This window comes from Eucyclogobius newberryi, unplaced genomic scaffold (genome assembly GCF_026437365.1).
Source record: "Eucyclogobius newberryi isolate DKJ021-1_F unplaced genomic scaffold, fEucNew1.0.hap1 SCAF_21, whole genome shotgun sequence".
Lineage (NCBI taxonomy): Eukaryota > Metazoa > Chordata > Actinopteri > Gobiiformes > Gobiidae > Eucyclogobius > Eucyclogobius newberryi.
The window spans coordinates 22,820,352-22,844,315 of NW_027315846.1; the positions used below are offsets into that span (position 1 = coordinate 22,820,352).

General features: G+C 40.8%; 1 protein-coding gene across 2 annotated transcripts in view; it reads right to left on the bottom strand.

Annotated features, from left to right (window-relative positions):
* Nucleotides 1-347: 347 nt before the first annotated feature.
* The window catches only part of LOC140370828 (guanine nucleotide-binding protein G(q) subunit alpha-like), a 23,954-nt gene continuing 337 nt past the window's right edge, over nt 348-23,964 (bottom strand). The window contains exons 1-7 of one of the 2 annotated variants that reach the window (XM_072458071.1): nt 23,807-23,964; nt 11,255-11,439; nt 10,169-10,323; nt 7,995-8,123; nt 6,573-6,702; nt 6,316-6,469; nt 348-4,920 (exon numbers count right to left, since the gene is read on the bottom strand). The exon at nt 23,807-23,964 is cut by the window's right edge and continues 337 nt beyond it. In XM_072458071.1, coding sequence (XP_072314172.1) covers nt 4,730-4,920; nt 6,316-6,469; nt 6,573-6,702; nt 7,995-8,123; nt 10,169-10,323; nt 11,255-11,439; nt 23,807-23,942 — 1,080 coding nt within the window. In that variant the 5' untranslated portion in view covers nt 23,943-23,964 and the 3' untranslated portion in view covers nt 348-4,729. Of the gene's footprint in view, nt 4,921-6,315; nt 6,470-6,572; nt 6,703-7,994; nt 8,124-9,090; nt 9,220-10,168; nt 10,324-11,254; nt 11,440-23,806 lie in introns of both variants that reach the window. The other variant, XM_072458072.1, reaches the window with a different exon arrangement.

Below are 23,964 nucleotides of genomic sequence, written 5' to 3' on the forward strand. Positions count from 1 at the left end.
CATATGTATTTAATGGCAAATATGCTTGATTTCAATACACTTTATTTTACCACAGGAAAAACCAAACAAAGCTGAGTGGTTTTAAGTTCTTTAAATATCATAATTAAATATATATATATATAATCTATATATAGACCCTTTAAATGCTGTCAAGAGAATGTTCATCAAATTGTATTTAGTGACATTCTGAGGTTACTCCCGATTTCTCTATTGAAATCACATTACATTCCATTTCACCTTTGCCTCTATTCCAGAGTTTAGAACGTATAAGTTTACACACTTTAAAGGACAAATACAGTCATTGATAACAGAACTGAAGCTTGTATGAAATTCACTCAACACACAGGGCAAGTATAGGAACGATTTATTTTAATTTAAACAAATAGCTTGTCATTATGTATCTCTCAAAGGCGGCAATGAATCGTAATCATGTCTGAATGAGGATCAGGCAACAGTGGTCCAAACGAATACAGAAACACGATTGAAAAATATGGCAAGATTCATGGAAATCATTCAAAACCAAATATGCATGAGCCCTTCTATAAAGGGTCTGCTGCTTCATTGAAAAAAACCAAGCCCTCACTTTCAACACAAAATAAAACAGCACATGCAAATATTATTACAGTCTCTTAAAAAACAGATTATTTTTTGTTTAAATCTTAAATACAGATAGTAAAGTCTCTGTGAACTCTTCTAGCCTAGTGTGTTTTCCTTCAGGGGGGACCGCTCGGGCGGTCCCGCCATGACCACGGCGTTGGCACTTACAGTGAGCCTGGCTCTATAGAGTGGGGTTGGCACACTCAGTATAATACATATTTTACATCGCTTTGTACAAAGAAATTACACAACTCAACATAAATAAAATGGTCCTAATGCTTCTTCTGGTCATGTGACAGGGGACTGAATGATCCGCTTCGCTCCCATGTTTAAGTTCATAGGAGTAAACCTGCTCCGCCCAACGTTAAAGGGCTGCAAATCCTTCATTTTTCAAGGCAATACTTCAAAACAAATACTTTTTTAATTTGTGTGTTCCATGGACTTTCAATATTATCAACTTCTGACAATGTGGAGGGTTTATAATAAAACATACTTAATAAACTAGTGTCCAGTGCTCAAAAATAATACTACCAAAACATCTTTCACTTGTAGAATACTGGCATTAGAGGTGGGCAATATATGTCATGCACATTATTGACTATATAACTTATAGTATAAATGATTTAAAAAAAGAGCTGATTCAAAATAAAGTTATGTTGTAAACCTACAAATAAAGGTGATTCATTTGACATTTTTCTGATTATTAAAGCTCAACTAACACAACTAATTTAAAGACAAGTTTTAACACATTTTTCTGTTCTTTAAAATGGACATATTACTTTTTGTCACTATTGCCCACCCCTAACTGGCACCATGACATATAAACTGGCTTTGGTGCATGGCAACGCAACAGCCAGGCGTGACACGGTAATTACAAGCAAATCGAAATTGCAATTTGAATGAACGGAATGAGCAAAGCGCAAAGGCTGCAGTTTTTCAAGTACCATCAGTTCCTCCACAAACAACAAAATATCCTGCTAACCTTGTAGTTTAGATCTGTACAAACATGTCGTAAAATGTGATCGTTTTATTAGTTTGTCAGTTCAAAGGACTATTTCAGAAGAAAAATGTGAACTTTGAACGGAATCGCAAATTTTATCGCAATACTTTGTCAGAAATATAGCAATTATGATATTTTCCCCAACTCCTGCAGCTCTAATAATCGACTTATCATTCAGAAACAATCATTTTTGGTTGTCAGTTTTCATTGTGGGAACTCAAAGTCCAGAAAGTTGTGTTAATCTTCTGTACAACAATAAGGTTGAAGCTTAAACAGCTGAATAAATACCTTGTATGACTAATTTTAGATACAAACTAACAACTAAAGTGTTTCATTCTGCTATTTATTTATTGCACCTCATGTTTATGTAATCATATTATACATTTAGAATTGTATTTTGGACATTATCCTGCTTTAACGTGGCATTAAATGAGTTTCTATATAATCGTTATCGTGACAGGTCTAATAAAAACCCACAAAACTTTCTTTTACAAGACAATAAATTGCTGTCATCATTCCTGTAACTTTAGTTTTGTCTGCAATAAGCTGTAAAACATTGTGTTTTCTCACCATCGCACGCACATTATGAGTTTTGGTGATTCTTGTAGCGTAAAATCACAAAGATTGTACGTTTGATTTGAATTTAACACAACTTTTTCCTACTTTTTTCTAACCCGTCCTTTGCCATGCACCACTTTCATAATACTAGGGGCCAAAGCAGCGTTGTTTAGTGTTTAGAAATGAATTTTTCCTGTCTACAAAGTGGCGTAGCTTTCATAAGAAGGTAGTGGATAAGGGCTGTGCGTGTAAACCTTTGTAAAGTATGCTCTATCATAGCCCTTAATGGGGATTTCAGCTCCAAGAATATAATCATGCTTCACTGGCACTTCCTTAACCTTCAATATCTAAAAAAAAAAATCAAAATAAAAGTCATTACAGTTAGATTCCATAATCAAGAGTGGCCAGAATAAAAAAAAAAAAAGTAAAAACAAAACTGTGTCATACTCAATTATAATATGCAATACGTCTCTAAAACCAAGTAAAAATAGTGTCCACACAAACGTGAAAGATCCTACAAAAAAGAAAAGAAAAAAAAGTGTCTTCTTATCCATGGAAAAAGTGGCAAATGGTGTCGAACATAAAAAGCAAAGATATGTCCTTACTATCGAGCACATTCATTTATACAGCAGTTCAGAGACTCAAGTACGCTCTGCCACGTGGGGACGAGTTCTTCCGCGACGCAAAGTAGTCCGACTTGTGGTCCATAAATAAGTTAAGATAAATAAAGGTTATGTATGCCGCACGGAGCCGAGCAGCCCGCCTCCTCAGCGGCGCCGTCGAGTCGGGCCCTCGGTCACGACGGACGTGACGGCGTCGAAAAAAACCAATGGGAATAAATGATACGTGGAGACCAAATAGTGTACGGTCGCCTCGGTTACGGGCGCGAGGAGTGGGCTGTTCCGGTGGGGTTTAGTGTGTTCATTAGCCTCTCATTATGATGAACCTAGATATGTCATTCGCTACTACTTTCTTGGGGAATCGATTTGCAAAGCACGTATGAGTGTGGGAAGCGTTTGACTCGCGGCGTACGGGGAAGAAGTTCGAATTTTGGAGGTAAACAAGCACGGATTTGATCAAGTATGAATTGAAATTAGGGACGGGCGATATATATTGGTTCAGACACATAAAGAGTAAAAATGGGCGAAACATACCGTGTGGTTGTGTAGAGGTGGGCAATATATCGCAAAAGAGATAATATTGTGAATGCTGCTTTGAAGTGTGCAACGTTTCAATATCGTGCATATCGTTTTTAGTTTTTTTTTAAATGCGGCAAAATTTGGGACAAAAAGTTGTAATCTGTGTGATATTTCGTCACTTTTATGTGTATAATAGCGTTTTAACACATTTCAGACACATTAATATCGTCTGAATATCGCCATCGGGATAATAAAAACGCATTGAAATATACTTTTTGTTACTATTGCCCACCTCTAGCTGTATGTTTGAAAAATCATGCCACAAATTATTTAATACCCAAGATAAATAAATATATATTATTTGTTTTATTAAAGTGAAATGTTACTGTGTGATACTTTTGTGGGCCTTCCTATGGATTTTAAAATCTAAATATCAGTAAAGGCAAATATCGGTTATCGGCCACAACAGCAAGCCAAATATCGGGTATCGGTATCGGCTCAACAAATCCATATCGGACCATCCCCAATTGAAATCATCTTTTCGCCAAGTTAATTTACGGGGTCCACTGTTTCCGGACCGTAGGAACCCTCAGACCAGCCTCCTCATTCAGTTCCATTATTATTTACAATAGCTTGACCTCTTTCTGTCAAAAAAAGTGTACTTGGAGAGGACGGAGGAGCGCCATGCACCTGACCGCGGTGTGGAGCGCGGAGCGTGCCCCGCCCGTCACTGAAGGCTCATCCGTTATGTGAAGGGGGAACAGATCCAGACCCTGTGCACTACAGTGACAGCGGCCGACAGGACAGTGTGATTGTTCGCACTGAAAAGCTCTGCACACTCACAACATGAACATAGTCTGGTTGCCTCTAACATTTTTTGTTTTTATAAATAACTCTATTTAGCGTTTTTAAATATACATAGCAACAAATACATTATTAAAATGGTTTAAAAATCTTGTGTTGAGTATTTTGATTTGTGTGAGTAAAGAAGCGCTTCATTCGTCTTCAGAATGGAAACATTAAAATCATAGTCCCGTCGCAGAGCTGACACTGGATGGTACATTCCCTTCTGTTTGTGCAGCAGTGGTGGTGGAGGAACTGGTCGGAGCGGTGATGTGCTGCCCTCTAGCTGCTGTCAGAAGTACTTCTCTTCCTCTCAAACATTGGGTCTGGATTCTTCTTTCGTCACAGTGACTGCTGCCACAAACGTGCCCGGGGCCCGCTCACTCGGCCACAGAGTCAGTGTGCCCGCGGAGCCGGGCACATTGACCCACTATGGACGCGACACAAGCTGCCGGAGAGACCAGAGAGGGGGGCTGTGGAGTGGAGGGGCGCGAGGGACGGGGGGTGGAGTGATCGGGGTGATGCCACAGACAGGAGCACGGGCCACGCGCAGGCCGGGCTTTGTGCAGTGCGGGTGTGGGGCCCGGGGCTCCTACACCAGGTTGTACTCCTTGAGGTTGAGCTGTAGGATGGTGTCTTTGACCGCGGCAAACACAAAGCGGATGTTCTCAGTGTCCGTGGCACATGTGAAGTGAGAGTAGATGATCTTGTCACTGTCGGGGTTTAAGTCCACAAACATTTTGAGGATGAACTCCCGGGCGGCCTGGGCATCCCTCTGGGGACCTGAGGCAGAGGAGCAGCGCAATCAGTCCAGTGTTCAAGGGCCCCACAGATCAGCAAATCTGTCTCCTGTATACAGTCTCCTGCATACATGCTCCTGTATACATGCTCCTGTATACAAGCTCCTGTATACAGTCTCCTGTATACATGCTCCTGTATACATGCTCCTGTATACATGCTCCTGTATACAAGCTCCTGTATACATGCTCCTGTATACAAGCTCCTGTATACATGCTCCTGTATACAGTCTCCTGTATACATGCTCCTGTATACAAGCTCCTGTATACATGCTCCTGTATACAAGCTCCTGTATACATGCTCCTGTATACATGCTCCTGTATACAAGCTCCTGTATACATGCTCCTGTATACAAGCTCCTGTATACATGCTCCTGTATACATGCTCCTGTATACATGCTCCTGTATACATGCTCCTGTATACAAGCTCCTGTATACAGTCTCCTGTATACATGCTCCTGTATACAGTCTCCTGTATACATGCTCCTGTATACAAGCTCCTGTATACATGCTCCTGTATACATGCTCCTGTATACATGCTCCTGTATACATGCTCCTGTATACAAGCTCCTGTATACAGTCTCCTGTATACATGCTCCTGTATACAGTCTCCTGTATACATGCTCCTGTATACAAGCTCCTGTATACATGCTCCTGTATACAAGCTCCTGTATACAGTCTCCTGTATACAAGCTCCTGTATACATGCTCCTGTATACAAGCTCCTGTATACAGTCTCCTGTATACATGCTCCTGTATACAGTCTCCTGTATACAAGCTCCTGTATACAGTCTCCTGTATACAAGCTCCTGTATACAGTCTCCTGTATACATGCTCCTGTATACAGTCTCCTGTATACAAGCTCCTGTATACAGTCTCCTGTATACATGCTCCTGTATACAAGCTCCTGTATACATGCTCCTGTATACATGCTCCTGTATACATGCTCCTGTATACAGTCTCCTGTATACATGCTCCTGTATACAGTCTCCTGTATACATGCTCCTGTATACAAGCTCCTGTATACATGCTCCTGTATACAAGCTCCTGTATACATGCTCCTGTATACAGTCTCCTGTATACATGCTCCTGTATACAAGCTCCTGTATACATGCGCATGTATACATGCGCATGTATACATGCGCATGTATACATGCTCCACAACTAGCATTCTGGCAGAACTTGAACTTTTTAAAAACATTTCACAGTTGACCCTGATAAATATATAGGCGTTTTATCACTGTAGGAACCTTAAATGCCTTAAAGATATCAATTGGCTTGTTATATCTAAACTATTCTATACGTAACATCCCAAAGTCTGTTATGGTTTGGTGACATGTTTCAGAATCTAAATTGAAATGCATAATTTAACTTAATCTTACCATCAAACTCAGGAAAATAATCCACTAAATGTGAGTAAGCGATCTTCTCCTCGAGCAGGTCCTTCTTGTTGAGGAAGAGGATGACGGAGGAGTTCTGGAACCAGGGGTAGGTGATGATGGTTCGGAACAGCGCTTTGCTCTCCTCCATGCGGTTCTGGAGCAGACACAGACACATCTTAGATAATAGTAAAGGACGCTCTTGTTTTGCTCTAACATTGGGAAGTTCTGAAAGAAATGAGACGCTTCAAAGCTCGTACCTCATTGTCGGACTCCACCAGGACCTGGTCATATTCACTCAGAGCCACCAGGAACATGATGGACGTCACATTCTCAAAGCAGTGGATCCACTTCCTCCTCTCCGACCTCTGACCCCCAACATCCACCATTCTGCATGGCCAGAGAGGTCATTTACATCTCATACTCACACATGTCTTAGACCAAAGCCTAGCCTTACAGAGGTGTTGAGTCCATCCAGTTTGAACCAGTAAAACATGTCTGAACACAGTTAACTGTCCAGATTTTTGGAGTAAATACAATGTCAGACTGGATGGAATCACAGAGTGGAGATGTCCACAGCAGTGCCACTAGGCTTCACAAGCTTAAAAGTGAAAGACGTGTCCATGCATAGAAATATGAAGTAGCATGCAATTTCAATAAAGTGTTTCTAACATATATTCAGTGTTTCAAACTAATCCTTTTTCCACTGTATATTTGCCAGAATTGCCACTTTTCTATTTATAAGTTACCGTCTGATGATGCAATGTATCTGAAATTTCATCTTGTAAAAAACAAAAAGTGATGAGTTGTCATCAATTAGCGCATCAAAACAAGTAGATCAGTCAGACGCCCGAGGCGTGTATTATTAGAACTAGCCTGTGCTTCCTGGAGAGAGCAAATTAATCGGAGAATGAAATTGAATATGTTGAAGAGACAATAGTAAAAGGAGTACAAGGACAAAATAAGGGACAAGAGGAGGAGGGGGTCTCAGGGGGGCCACACATCCTAGATACAGAAATACAGACGAGTCCCACTCTACAGGAGGAGACTATGACCACTGTGTGTCTGTAGAACATTATGTATAATCTAATGCATGATCACATCACACTCAAACATCACACGCCTCTGCGCAGCTGGAGGCAGACGGGGACAGTTGTCTCTGAGGCCCCTGAGCTCCTCTGAGGTCAAACTCAGCTCATTAGAGCCGAGCTTCTTTAGCATAAAGGCTAAAACACTCCCCAGTGTGATCAATGCGCTGGTCTAAAAATAGCACTATTCAAACTCTAACTCTTAAACATTTTCATGTCCAGGTGCAGTTGACAAATCTGACCACGTTTAAGGAGGTGAAACACTGCCCCCTAGTGGTGGCCCAGTCCACCAAGGTCCACAGAGACTTGGGCCAATATAGGCCCTGCAGGACCTGCTGCCCAAAATAACATGGCTCCACACAGAACGGACGACCTGGTTTCTCTGGCAGATAGAGCAGAGAAGGAGGAGGCGACCCATTTACAGACACCAGGAGAATGTAGGCCTCACATTCGACATAAACGCCAGGGGGAAGAGCAGGGGCCACAATGTACAGCTCAACCATTACCAGAGGTTAGTCAGTCAGGGAGATTTCACTTCAGGTTAGGGGCGGGAACAACATGATTCAAAGTGATGCGCTGATGCATTTGTTCTACCTGAAAATGATGCTTTGCAAGTCGAAGGGGTACTCTATGATTCCTGTGGTGGGGATGCGCACTCTGAGCACATCCTGTTGCGTAGGAAGATAGTTGGGATCTGAAATTCGCTCCAGATCCGAAAGATAGCTACAGACAGAGCAGTCAAAGAGAGAGAGAGATACAAGAAAAACAAGAAAACAGTTAAATAAAGCGTGACAGGCAAATTACCACAAGGCCTTCCGCAGTTCCAAGAAGAGGAGATCAGAGCTGGGGGAAAGGCTTCACAGAAAAGGCCACTTTCAGAGACAAAGGCCGTTAGTCATTGCGGCATCAGGCAGCATAGAGGCCTACAACCTGCACAGGCCTACACACTATGAAGACTTATGCAGAGAGGGGAAACAGGAGGCAGCAGCTGATAAAAAGGCCCAGTACACAATGTCAAAGTTCCACAGAGAAAAAACATTCAAAATGGAGGCTGTACAATAAGTTTGAATGGCATTGGTTGATTGTCTTGCAGAATCTTTGACATTCTACTGGTTCCTTTTTGATCCAGAATGTAAACGCTTCCACACTTTAGGGCAGGACGGTCTTATCCTCCTGGAGCAAGGCGCTTTAGCACGTCCAGAGCTCAAACCACAGCTCCATCAGGATGAATCCCAAGTTAAAGGTGCTCTAGTGCTGTTGTAATGCTCAAAAAAGTCTGAAATTTGTTGAATGTAACTATGTAGTTTGTGCTTAAGGTTAAGACGTACTAGAGGAATCTGACCCATCGTTCACTGCGGCTGGGACGCCTCACCAGTGCCAAGATGAGCCTACTATGCATGTTTTAGGTCACGCTTTCTGTAAGTACTGGACCTATCCACATAAAATGGAAGAAAACGCAAAAAGCGTAATTTACTTCAAATAATTATCAAAAAAAGAAAAATTGAAGTGTTTAGGGCTTGACCGAAAATAATATGAAGAACCGTACAACATATAACAATATTTTTAAAAGGCCTTATATGTCTATGTCAGCACAATACAATTCTAGAGCGTGAACACAGCCCATTGAAAGCGTTATCGTCCTGAGCGAGCCGTGGTTTGCGCTCCGGATCCGCCCGTGCCTCTGCTGTACCTGAAGATGACGTTCTCCAGGTCAAAGGGGTACTCTATGATCCCCGTGGTGGGCACTCGCACCCTCAGCACATCCTGCTGCGTGGGAACATAGCTCGAAGCAGACACCCGCTCGAGGTTGTTCAGGTAGCTAGAGACACGTTTTAGTGAGGGCAAGAATCAAGAAAATACACAAGTTTAAGGGAAAATGGGAACATGGAACTGGAGGAATGCTGCCTTTTCACCCTGCGGAGCCAAGAGAGTTATTAGTGTTATTATCATACAAACAGGAATCTTCCAGCTAGGGATGAAGCATTAAAGAAATCCATCAAAAATCTGTATTATTCAGGTCACTATAATAAATAAATATATTAATCATGACAATTTTAGGCGCAAAATTAGGTCATTTCAATTCAATCTAGGCTACTGAAAAGCACATTTATATGATTATGTCCCATTAACTTTGCTTTATTGTTCAGAATCAGAACGTGTGATTTCATAATGTCGGTCACAAAATTGAGGAATTTCACAGTTTTTGTTGGTCACGATATCAGACTGTAATCGTTTTATAGCAAATAATCATAATGTAATCCTAAAATTTGATAGTGTTACATCTTTTCAGTAGAGAACTCTTAGTGGGGTCTTATTTTGTACAAAACCAGGAAACTCTGTAGCTTAGATTTGACTGCTGTAGCCATTTTACACTTAATATGTCAGTGTTTTCTCAACATTTATCAGCAAAAAAGGACAAAGGCTTAGTTAATACACTACCTTTAAAATTAATGGTATAATTGTGTGTTTAGTGAATAGTAGAGTCTAAAATTGGTAATACACTGTCTAAATATATATTTACTTTAACCCTAAAATAGGATTTAATAGACAAGAGAGAGAAATGCATGGGTGTGTCAAAGTAGAAAGAGTTTTACATCACTGTCCAAGAGCAGCTTTCAAAAATGATAAAGCATCTTGTTCACCTCATGTGAACATATTCGTTTGAACATTCAAACTAGTTAAATCCCTAAGAATGTTGAGAGCTACAGCTTGTCTCGCTTCAACCATCAAAAGCCACATGTTCTCTGCTCGGAGACGGGGAGACGTACTATTTGGTGGAGTCGGACAGCTGGTACTCTCTCCGCCGGTCGTAGGCCTCCTGGATCCCGGGGTCAGACCACAGGGTTCTGATGGCTGAAATGTGCGGCTCCTCGAAGCTGTTAATCTTCTCTATGTCCACCTCCTTCACCAGCCCGGCATTGGCCTGACAACAATACAAACGCCAGCTTTGGTTTCCTTGACTTGACTTTTAACAGAGCGTCATCATTTAGTGAAAAAGGAAATGTTAACATGGCCTCATTCTGTCTTGTTTTGACTAGTACAGACTTGGTTACAGCGTATTAAAGGAGACATGTAATGCTTTTTTTTTTTCAATATTGAACAATAAACATTGATCAACAGTTGATCATCGTTTTACGTTTTGATTCATTGTAAACCACAACTAAAACAGCTTAATAATAGAAACATTTCCATTCACGTCATGTTCAAAACTGCAGAACTGATAAGCCCCGCCTCTTCACAGTGACATCACCGTAACCAGCACAGGTTTTTAATTTGGAAAAGTTGCTATGTGACATTTCAGAACACGACATGTAACATTTTTCATGTCTTCATTTTTCAAATAATCTCTAACTCAGTACAGGGATGGGGGCGGGGATGTTTTTATACTTGAAAACTGGCTATTTCACATATCTGAACGCATGATGGGGGGTAGGGGAAAACAGGATTTTTCTGAGCACTTGCGCCTTAGTTACAGGACAATACAGGATTAACTCGAACATGCAGGAATCAATCTAAATACACTGTCGTAACGAGGTAAAAACCTCATTAAAGTTGATTTAACAGAATATGTCCCCTATAAACTTTTGACTCCATTGGCAGTTATTGTGCTTTTAAGTTTATTAAAACATATTAAAACATACATATGTTCTATTTTTTACATTTTAGAGTAAAAGCCCAGTGGAAAAAGACAATAGAAGTAAAGCAAAGATGCTGCTGCCTCAGTCTGCTGGTTTATCTTTAACAGTTAACTAAATAGTTTAAACTATCAAAACGAAACTATTTGAATAACTTGTAGACGAGCAAATACTTTTTCAATTTGTATATTTCAGAGCAAAGGGAATGGCGTGGCTTACCCGGTTCTCTTCATACTTGAAGGGGATCTTGAGGGTCTCAGTGGCTCGGATCATGGACTGCATGGAGATAAAGATGTTCTGGTAGACCAGGCGGATGAAGCCCCTCTTATCCTCGTCCGAGTAGCCCGCTCCATGGATGATCCTCATCTGCTTTATGAAGGTGCTTTTGCCGCTCTCTCCTGTGCCTGAAGGAACACACACACACACACACACCACACACACACAGGCCTTCAGAGACACATCCGGGAGAATCCACTGTAACATCGCTCAAAAGGGAAAAACGACTATGGAAAAACGACTAAAACTAGCATCCAAACAAGATGCTCAATTTAGGATGTAAAAAAACAAGACAAAATTTGACATTTCTTGACCTTCAGGAGAACAAGTATAAGACCACACGGTAAGATAAAGAAAGCTATTTTATTTTGTTTTGAATATTACAGTCTATTGCGGTATCAATATCGAATATTGAGCCTATTCCTTAGTATTGAAATCGAGTTTGTGCACTTCTAGCACATAAGAACTACTTTACTATTCAAAAACTTTAGTTTAGTTTAACTTTAGTCTTTTTGGAAACCCCAGTGCATTTGGAACATATATTTTGATTGTGGCGTCAAACACAAGCCTCGTTTATATGTACTAACTCCCCGATCGCACTCTGGTGGTTGTGAACTACTTACGAAGCCGGATCTGCCCTCGGGGAGACGTGGCTGCCATGCAACGCAAACGGCCCCACCACCAGTTACACAGTCACACCTCATTATGCAGGCAGGACGGGTGCGCCTCTGTTCTGAAGAAGCCTTCATTTGTAGTTCCTTTCAGTAAATAATCCGAGACTCATTCACAAGTGACTCAGGAGACGCCGCCTGCACTGGAACAACTGCAGCTCCAAACTCCAAATGCAACTGTGCCCAGGCTGCAATTTAGTATTTTCAATTATGATGGACAAAGATAGGAGCCACGTTTGTGTTATGTTAGAAAATGTTGAAAAAATGGGTCAGAAAAATCAGAAATTCAACTATTGCACAAAAGGGAAAGGAAAATGAATCACTAAAGTTATGAAATATCACGTCATACTCTTAATTATTGAAACCTAACACAGCAGATTATAGTTTGTTTTTAAATCAGCTCTTCTGACTTAAAAATATATATATAATAGACGATAAATACAGGATATTCTCATTTTGCCCGACTCCTTTAGAGTAATTGCAATTTCTACTTAAAATACACGCCTTTGTAGTATATTAGAATGAAGTTCACATACAGTACATAATTGCAGTTCAAGGTGGCTCAGTAGTTGGAGCTACAAAACGTATGCAGGGTCTGTACCGCCAATTGGTCGTGAATTGGACATCAATGTGCCACAAAAAGCTTTCCCCCCGGCTTTTTGTGCAGCATAACCTTCCTCCCGCTCGGACTCCATCTAAGTATCCATTTCTTTCTTGCATCGTCAGGTAATAAAAGAGTCGACTGGCTACAAACGAGTGATCCTCCTCCTCTGCTTTACCAATACCATATCTGGAGCTGGGATTCGGATTTGAAAATGCCTGCTTTTCTCCCTTTACCCAAAATGAACACTGCATTCACATACACCCCCTCCTCCATATCTATAGTCCATTAGTCTGATGCAAATAACTGCAAAATCAGCTCAGCACGGGGGGGATTTGGACCTGGTTTTGTGGCGTGCGTGTTGCAGAGAAGCACCCTTGGGCCTCACACGCAGATTTTAGCCACAATCACAACGGTGCACCGGCATGTAGCGGGCAAAAAGGAAAAAAGAAAAACGCGCCCGTACACTCATCTCACCACCACCTACATTCAAGGTTTTTGAAGAGCAGCCATGTTTCCGTTACCCTGGCAACCCCTACTCCGTCTCTCTCTCTCTCTGCTTTCTGTTTTTATATTTTAAACCAAACGCTCACATCCTACTCCTCTCTCTTGTTTGGTCGAGGTAAATATAGAGCTGGATCAGGTAATGCTTCATAGAGTCTGTTAAAGGTACACTATGCACCTGCTCTTCTCCTTGCAGTGTTCCACAGTATGGCATTAAATGTATCTATCTCCATGGAGACAGACGAGTGACACCACAGGCCAATTAAAGGCACTGCATGCAGCGGTGGCTATGCTAGCAAATGTACATGTTTTTTCATAGTTATGGTAATGTTAAGCTTAAAGTTAAGTTTAGGAACAGACAATTTGAGTTTTAGGGCTTTTAGGACAGGTTTGCTACTGGGTCTTGGTGTGGAAAAACGAGTCCAAAAAAAGTGGGGGAAAAACGTGTGAAAAAACGTGTGAAAAAAACCTTTCCAGTGATCCAAAGTTATTCCTCACTTTCCAAATGCATCCTAAGCATTCTAATTATTCATCGCAATGAATATTTAAGCATGTGTCACAACTTTCAGAGGCCAGATCGGAGTTTGGCCATCACAGCAACAATGCTAACGACCACTAGCATGCTAACAGCACACCAGCTTGTCACTTTGAGCTCCTTTTACAATATATATGAACTAGGGTTGTCAAAATATCAAAAACATTGAAATTAATCACCATTAAAACCAGAGTTGAAAGTAGATACTCATTTGAACAAGTATTGATACAAAAAAAGTGAATAGTTTTAGAATGGTCTGGATCTTTATTAGAACTAATATCAGACCAGACAGTAAACTTAAAGAAACCACTATTATTTTGTGTCAAAAATGTGATTCTATTGTTCAAGAAGTGTGTTTTTGTTCTTCTTTGCAGGGTCAAAATGGTACATAGTATCGAGCCTTTAATCAATATCAAAATCATTGGCATTTTAGTAAAGTGACAACAAAACTACTATGTACCGGGGCAAGATGTTTTTACTTTATCACATGAACAAAGTTACAGTTGAAGTTACAGGTCAGATCTGTGGAGAGGCGACCCCACTCGCAGAAAAAAACTTTTTTGAGCAATAAAAACACATGTAATTGAATAAATGCAAAAAAGCTATGTTTATGGCATAAACTGAAAACACACAGGTAGCAGCGCCTCACAGCAGAAAGGTTCCACACTGCACCTTTACCAGCTTTCACAGCATTCCTTAAGATAGGCCTATACTTTGGGTTTCTAGTTTTAGCCATATGGGGAGAGGAGCCTCGTGCAACAAGAATGTCCAAGTTTGGAATAAACGGCAGCAAAGACTATAAGGCTCGGACACAGACAGAGAGAGAACAATCGAGGATGGCAGCAGAGGGAGGCGATTAACAGTTCAACAGTCACTTTACAGATATGCAAGTCATCTGAAACAGGAAGCAACCACACATCCGACTTCAGCTCCCCAAACACATATATCTAACTTTAGTGTTAAGATTATTGTGAGAAAAAACATCACGATTGAATGATTATCCATGATTACTAAAACCATTCACTTTGTCCAACACATTACTATTCCTCAAGTTTGTGACCAGTTTTATGAAATTAAACGTTTAGTATGACAAAATCAAGTGAATGTGCCCAAAACAGCCAGATAAAGTACTTTATATTTAGATATATATTTTTGAACTATAGATTTAATTAAAACACACACTATTGCTTCTAAAATCTAAATTATTATAATTTTGTTATTTTTAATATCGTTATATTGTGACTGGAATAATCAGGTCAATAATATTGACCTCATTAATGAGGACAGAATGTACTATGGGTAAGTTAAAACAAATATTTTGTGCTAAGAATAGAAGATTCATGCCAGTTTTACTTTCTTTTTTTTTTTTTTTTCATGTGGATTGACCCAAACTTTTATGTTCATATCAAATGTTGGGTAAAAATATTCACTTCAAATAGATAAATTCTAGAGTTGAGTGACTACATGAGTAATAATTAAGAACAACTCCAATCTTTTCAACAAATGACTGTGTTAGTAACATTATACAACTTGATGCTTATTCTGATTGTTGCCTTTGTTTACAGGCCGTGTTTCCTTAAGCCGGCTGCACACCAGTGGATTTTAATATCGTCTGTGATTTTAAGACACAACACAAAGTTTGCAGAGCCCAGACAGGAGGACATTTTGCAACGATTATTTGCCTCACACTCACGTGAAGCACAGACACATCACACGCTCGCCGATGTGGGGACAGGTTTGTTAATAGAGGAGGCACAAGTGAAGGGTGCGGCGAGCGAGAGAGCGTTAAACGTGCTGATAAAGGAGAGCGCTGTGGTGACTGCAGGTGAGGAGCTGGTACAGTCACGGCGCTGATCCAGGAAAAAGTTTGCACAAACTCCATGTTGGTTTCGTTCGTGATATTTCTTTAGTTTTAGAGTTGTTGCTAGGCAACAGAGCCTGGCGCCTCTGATATCCTTTTTCCACCAAGGTGTTGGTTCTGGGCTGGTTCAAAGATGGTTCCAGTACAGGTTCTGTGCTGGGCCAGCTCGGTTTTCCACCAAATAAGGGCAAGTGTTTGTTACCATAGCAACGTATCATTTACTAGCATTTGTTTTGTTTTTTTCAGCAATAATTGATCACCAATTTTTGTTGTTTTACAGCTAAAACTGACTTGATTTTGCGTGTGCCATTATTTACTTTTAGTAAGTTCTTACAATAATATGTAACTTTTATGGTTAATATTCCATCGGTTCTTATTTCTGTCCCAGGTCTTAACTGTTGCCAAGTCAGAGCCAGTTTTCAGCACCAGGAGCCAGCCTGTTTTGGTGGATAAGAGTTATGATCGGCTGCAGTAAAGTTGTTGGAACGTCACAATTTGAGATTTGCGAGCTGTGACCCGACATCTCGTGGAAACAGAACCACACTGACCCAACGCCCATGAGGAGAGGCACCACACGTAATCGCAAACCCAAACTCCCCAAACTCATGGAGAGGTAAATCAAGCTAAAGGAATCCTCTAGTGTGCAAAAGGCTTTCGAGGTAAATGATTCTTTCTATCAGCTTAGCAGCTCATATTACCGTTATAAATGTGAATGCTCCTGGACTTCTCTGAACTGAATCCTTACAGCAAACCATAAAGCACAAATCTAAACGCGATGCTCGTGGGGAAAATGGCAATGCCTCCAGAATCATTCAGCCCTTCTCTCACACCACGCCAACAATTCAAACCATTTCACTGGTCGCGTGCAACTGCTCTGACATCCGAGCGTCTCCAATGCTTTATCTATCCTCCCTAAACGTGGCGCTCTCCCCCAGCCCCCCACACAATCTGCCCGCCCTCCGGCTGCAAACATGCCTCTCCATTCTCATCGCTCACTCTCAAGATTTTTGGGGGATTTTTATAGCGCTCGAGTCCATCCATCCTTTCTTTTCGGTAATGACCTAGAAAAAGGAGGGCACCTTTTAATAGCGCTGCACACTACTCGGTTTGATAATGTTTTGTGCTCTGTGGAGTCAGGAGAGAGAGAGCGGGAGCTTATTTCAGATCAAGTGTACTACAGGGAGCGCGGGGAGAGTTTAGTGCGGCAAAGGCCATATCTGGAGACAGCCTGGACGGGAGTTAAAAGCACTACATTTTTTATCACAATTCAAATGGCATCAATTACATCATCAAGCATTAGATAACATCTCAAGGTTTCGATTGTCACACTAAAATTTGCAAAAGATTCTGAATAAAAACTAGTTATTCATTCATGTATAACACTGTCAATACAAAAGCTAGTATCAAACCTCGATACTGTTTAGAGCCGGTATCGATGCTGTGAATGGCCTCAGAAGTAGCATGACCAAACGATAAAATTAAAGGTATATTATGTAACTTTTGTGAAGGATCTGCAACCTGCTGCTCATCTCCAATGTTCAACAGTTTGGCATTAAACGTATCTGTTTTGGATTTATACAATTACAGGCAGCAACAAAGCAAAGGATCATGGTCAATGTAGTTTTACAATGATGCTGCTGCTGCTGCTGCTCAATGAGGACTGCATCGATTAATTGACTCATAAAAACTAGTTGACTATCAAAAATAATTGTATTTTGTTGTGTTATCTGGACTATACACTGTAAAATACATACGTAAAGACATTTTATAACAAAGACAGTGGCAGTATTAAATACAAAATGTCAAAATAATAATACATTTCCAGCAATAACACACTTTTTATTATTTTTTACACGTTTATATTCTCTATCTAGAAGCTTTCAGTCACCATATTTCCACCTTTATTTGATTTAAAATGAGTCTAAAAGTCACAATGTATAATAGAATTTTTTTTTTGGACTAGTTGGTTACTAAAATAATATTAGTGACAGCCCTAAACTGCATTTCAGGTCTGGCGGTTATGATTTCATAGATAATAAAAGCGTATAAATGACTTATAAACAGTTACCTCCCTATAGAAATGTGCATGTGTCAATGTTAAACTACAGTCCAGATAATAGCCCAGTAAAGCGCTAATAAACTCTTTGAAATGCATGCAAAAACTCAATGCCATTCAAAACAATGTCGCTGACAGCCTTTTACAAGCTACAAATGCGGTTCCTGTGGGCACTCAAGCTTTTCCACCATTCAAAATGTCCAATGTATTTTCGAATCAGGAAAAAAGTAGCTTTATCTGTAGCGACGACTAGAGCTACAGTGTGTGGGTGTCCAGGCTGCACACAAGAGGAGAAAACCTTAGGAATACAACAAGCAATATGTCATTTCTCAATATGTGACGGCAAATGTGATCAAATTCAAGATGCAAAAGGTAAAACTAGCAATTTATTAGTGCTGCAAATAACGCTTACTTCGACTATTCAGCGTTTATTTTTCTAGTCAAGCGATTGTTCCTATTGTACGTTGACATTTTTACCCCCAAAAAGTTTAAATATGCTGCCTGTCAACTGTTAATCCGTCTGTTACATGTTTTGTTTTGAGTTTAGGGATGGAACTACATAGACCATGATCCTTTGCTCCATGTAAGGGCTGTGACGAGTGGAGAAAACGCCACGCTGTGCACCTCGTTTATGGTGAAATCGTCTATATACTATAGCTATATTTACACAAACGCACACATTTTCCCTATTGGCCAGCGCCGTCATGGTCCGAGTGAGTGACAGGTGGCTTTAACCAATCACAGTGAAGCGTGAACTCTCAGAAGAATAAGTCATCTTTAGTTGAGACGAGACACAATTTATACTCATTTAAACTAAGCAAATGGTGAGGTTCAATTCACAATTTTGGCCTCACATTTAGATTTTTTCTACTATTGTAGCACTACTTTTTGGAACTAAACCTTCCTAAAGAGGTGTAACTTTACTAGGCATCAAGTTGATTCTAACTAATTATCAGACTAATTTAGTGTTCGAATAATCGTTATTTGGACTGAGCATGGACTTCAAAACATGCCATGGGCTATGAAAAGAGTATTTATGGCTCAGATAAAGCAAGAATAACTTTAAAATGACACAAGAAACATTTACATTTAGTGTTTTGGATGAAAAGCTTTATCTCGATCAAATTTGGTTTAAAAAAAAAAAACTATTCACGGGCCATGCGCAATCTTAACGACTAATCGATTAATTGAAAGAATAATCCTATAGCAAAATAATCAATGGATTAAATGTAACATTAAAGCTAAATGTGAACACACACACAAAATACCACAAGATCCTTTTCCACGTGTGTAATTTTATCTCACGACTCGAGATCTTGTCCCATCCACTAAATGTATGTAAGGATTAAACAATATGCAAATCTCGTGGTACGATTTGATCACAATAAAGCTAAAAGAGGCTAACATAATTACAGAAATTATACTTTTTTCTTTTTAAACTGGCCCTTTATTGTGAATGATTACTGTCACATTCCAAGGACTGTGGTCTATGTAGCAATGCATTTAAGCAAAAAAGCTCATAATTTGACATATTGTGACAGCCAAGGATAATTATTGTGTCGTTTTTAGCATATTGCCCAGTGTTCTGTCAGGTCATTCTCATTATTATCATGTCCCTTATCACCATATTGATTTTGAACGCCATAAGGACCGTTTATACCCGTTAGCTGATCGTGTCCAGAACCTGTGGTGACGAAAGCAGTGTTACCTATGTCCCTGAACTGTCTGGGGAGCAGCATATGTGGGACAGCAGCCTCAGTCCCCCTGCAGCCTCCAGAGCTGAAGGCATGGCCCAGTTTCAGAGCCCCAAAAGCTGTGCAGCGCTCAGCCACATCTGCAGAAGTACTGTACACTGGGTTATGCTACTTTGAAACTGTAAGACATAAAAACTGCTCACTCTCGAGTCATTCCCTGTTATCATATTCAAATAAACATTGAAGATAAATGGATGTACTATGAAGAACGATCCTAAACCTGTGTGTGACATAGTGAGCTCTGTGTCTGCACCTGACGCTCTAGAGGAACTGAAGTGTCCTGTCTTTTCCTGGCGCTCCCGCACAGTAGCTTCTCGCTCTCTCACGGGCCTGTGCGGAGGAGACCAGCTACATCCTTATTGCCATATATGATTAAAATAAGACAGGCTGGCAAAAGAAGGCAGGTCAGCAATAAACTCATCTAATCCTGAGCTACTGCTTCAACACCAGCTATTGAATTTAGGGGGAGAACAAATATTTGTACTCTTTCTTAGCAGTGTTCAATTCATCAGTAAAATGACGGTTCTGAAGATTTTGTAACATTTTGTTCCTGAATGTAAATATTGCTATTTTAATGAGATATATTTTAGTGCGCTCATTTTTAACTATTTCAGAACTGGAAATTGGATCAAGCCCAACATTTTAACTGAACTTTTATCAATGAAAGATGTTGTCAGTCAGTGGAGTGTTCAGTGGGATTTGCTGGGTCAGAATAGCTCTGCAGCAGTGTGATTTACACACTGCTGACACAGGGCCACATACAGGTCTGTTAATCATCTGCTTGAGCTCAGGGCACAGTGCACACTTTAGCGGGTGCATGACTAACAGTGGGCCCACTTCCGGGAGGTGATGTCACCAATTTGATCAATAGAACATGGGAAAGTACATTTGTGGAACTTCTGGTTAAGTGATGTTCTACTGCGATATGGACCCAGCATTGGTCACTGCACTGACCACCATTACCAGTCCCAGGGACTAAGAGCCACAGCTGCTCATCACAGGTCAGTGAACCATGTTCCTCTAAGAGTGGAGGGCCACCTCCATCTGCAGACAGTGACACAGGCGTCACACACAGAACAAATACATGTGCTTGAAAACCACTATAAACTACAGCTCCTGTGTGTCCCTGTGGGGTTTAATAAAGTTGTGTCTTCCTAACTTACACTAAACCAGTCACCCACAATACACATTCAAGTTCGACAAAATTCAAGAGATTGCGTTACTGCAGATCTATCACAAGATAATAGTCCTGCACTAAAGACATGTGAGTGACAGTAGTTTCTTCTGTTTCAGAACATGGAGCTTTCATACGTGCCACTCCATCTCCCCGAGAGTCTTAACCCTGGGCACAGAGGCCAGACTGGAGCTGTGTTTTGACCAAGTAGAGGCAAAGCAGTGATGTGTGGAAAGGAAGTGGTGTGCATGGGTCTGGATGGCCTGATATGGCCTCTGTGACGGACAGCTACACCAGCTCTGCTGCCGCCTGCTACTTTAGACTTTCTCTGGCCCAGTTTGTCATTTCACTGTCTTCAAGCTCGGCTCTCATTTTTGATCAAAACCTGGCATGAAAATCAATACACCTCATATTCTCAGGCCAGAAAAATGAGCAATATCTGTTCTCTATTCAGATATTTGCACAAATTATGAACTTTTGTAAACCAGCAATTTTCAGATGATCAAAAAACCCACATCACAGCAACAGTGAACAGGAGGAGCGTCCATGTTACATCACTAGTGGAAATGGACAAGATTTCTTTCAGATCTTGTGTTTGATTGTGCTATAGTGATTACGTAATAAGAAAATGAAAAGTGAATTATATTTAATACATTTTTTTATGTTTCCAAAATGTCTATTGTGACAAGCCCAGTCAATGAGGAAAGTGATGTCCATGGTAACATCCTCAGTATTGTGTGGTGTAAGTGCAGACCATGACTCCTACAGTTCATCTTATCAGCTGTTGGGGATGTTCTTGATACTGTGCCAACTAGAAGGATGACATCACCGTTGTCACTGTTTGCTTCAGACAATTTTTACAAATATTCACCGGTAAATAATGAATTAGGGCTTGCGGAACGGTTCAGTAATTTCTAATAGTCAGTGGTCAGATTGGGTCTTTTTAATCAAAAGGTCAGCATCCAATCATCTGTCAGTAAAATCATGTGGTCTGAAGCAGAGTTCAGACTTTGCATGAAAAAAATTGACTATTTTTTGTGTTAAATGGCACTGATTAAAAGTCTGCATTGTTTCTGGCATTTTTATTACATTTAAATAAGATAAAATAAAAGCTATTCGAAAATGGAGATTGCTTGATTTGAGGAAGTGAAATTGTGATTTGCTTTTTTTGGGATAACGTCCAGCTTTACAATGAATGATGTGAATGAAAATATGAATACAATCTGCTTGATTTTGTCTTTAAAAGGAGACATGTTGTGTTGTTTTTCCCCCCAAAGTACTTGGTAATAAACTACAACATCCACACACCATTATTTAACATTTTGTTCATTGTAAACAACTAAAAAATGGATCTAAAACAGCTTCAAAATAGAAATGAAACCAATGATTGATAAGCCCCGCCTTGTCATAGTTGCATTTCACCTTAACGAGCGGTTTATTTTAATTTTCTAAGTTTGATAAATGAAACACAACATTCCTGAACCTTGCGTGCACAACCTGGAGTCAAATCTTTTGGAATAAATGCAAGTTAGTACAAGGGAGTGGGCGGAGATAAGGGGTAGGTGAAAACAGACTTTTTCTGAACACTCAAGCCCAAGATGACAAATAATACAGGATTAATCAAACAAGCAGGATTCAATGTAAATACAACTGATGATGAGGGGAGGGGAACGTGGAGAAAACTCCTAAAGTTGGATTTTCTATCATATTATGTCTCCTTTAAGATACATTTATTTTCTTTCACGGTGCAATTGTTCTTCAGCATGTTTCAAAAATGACCTGTTGGGTTTAAATAGGCCCCCAGCAACCAGGAGGTAACTGGTTCAAACCCTACCCAAATAAGATAGAATACTTGACATTGATAGAGTTGATCACATTGCATACTTCAGACTAGAATATTCATTTTATTCCTTTTTTAGAATTCCCCGATAACAATAGAATATTACACCAATCCAACAGAAACGTGTTAAAACATGTCTTTGAATGTATTAGTTGCGGTTTATCCATCAGACAAATGTGAAACGTCTGTAAAAATGAACCACAAACGTGCAGAAATATCACCACATGCTCTTATTTGCATCACTTTTATTTTATGTTTAATCCTGATATTATCTACATTTCTACATATTGCTTCAGACACAATATATATGTGAAGTATCCGCAGGTAGGGCATCCGGTGTATTTGCAATGGACTGAGTGAAGGATGCAACAAGACAGGAAAAACAAACGGCACAAGCAGTCGCTACACAAGAAACATCAAAAACAACTTTTCTTTAGATAGTCAAGGCAATAACTATAGATATTATGGATCCAGTGTGTGCATGTTCTCACAGAAACTCATTTGTTCAGCAGTGTGTGCCATTTTGTCCATTCTATCCCTGCAAAACCCCATGCTCTGGCCCTCAAAGTACACAACCGGGCCCTGCTCTCACACAAACACAATCAAAACTCAACAGGAGCCCAGGGGCCGACACACATCTTTCCCTTTTCTTTCCTAAAACACCTCTGAAGTGGCCTCATTCTCTAAGTCGAGGTATTCACAGGGGGAATAAGAAGAAGACGCACATGTCAAATACTCTGGGCTGTTTTTGGAAAGCAGGAAATGGGAGCAAGGAGCCTTTTCCAGCGCCACACTCAACCTAGATCTGACTAATTGTCCCGCAGATTGACAGCAACGTTTTGATGATCCACTCTCACTGTTGATATTGTGTTGTTTTTGAGCAGAACAAAAGGCATTAAACGTGCCCAGCCGCAGCAGACACACACATCTTCCCAAACGCACTCCAGCCATTAAATAATTAGCGAATACGTCTCAATGGACACAAGGCCCGCTTCTAATATTACACCAACGCTGCGTAATAAACACGTAATAACGCGTTAAAACACCAAAAAAAGCCCCGATGTGCAAAACGCTCCAACGTTCCCGTGATGTCTCGTCAATAATGGTCAGAAGTGGCCTTTGACTAGCATGTGCTGGTGTAGCCTGGAAAAGAAAGCTCACGCCAGCGACGAGAGGAAGAGACGTGCCCCGAAAACGAGACGCCCGCGCGGGGATCACGGAATCCAAGCGGCGTTTTTCCGCACAAAAGCCGTGTTTTTTTCCCGCACGGAACCGATCGCGCGCGCACTTCTCCGCACGGCCCGTTCTGCCCCACGAAACCACCACCACGCGTAAAGCTAGCGACGGTAGCGCGCATCGGGGCTAGCGCTGCGAAAGGCCGGAGCAGGGATGGTTGCTCCCGGGGAAGGGAAGGGGAAGGGGAAAAAAGAAAAGAAAAAAAGAAATACGGGGGGATTTCGCGGGGACGATCGCGTGCGCACCGACGCCTCCGCACGTACCCAGCAGCAGCAGCTTCAGCTCTCGCCGGGAGTCGCGCTTGTCTCGCCGCAGCTGTTTGTCGATTTCGGCGTTGATTCGTTTGGACTCCTTCGCCTCCTCGCTCAGGCAGCACGCCATCATGGACTCCAGAGTCATCCTCCGCTCCGCGCTCGCTCAG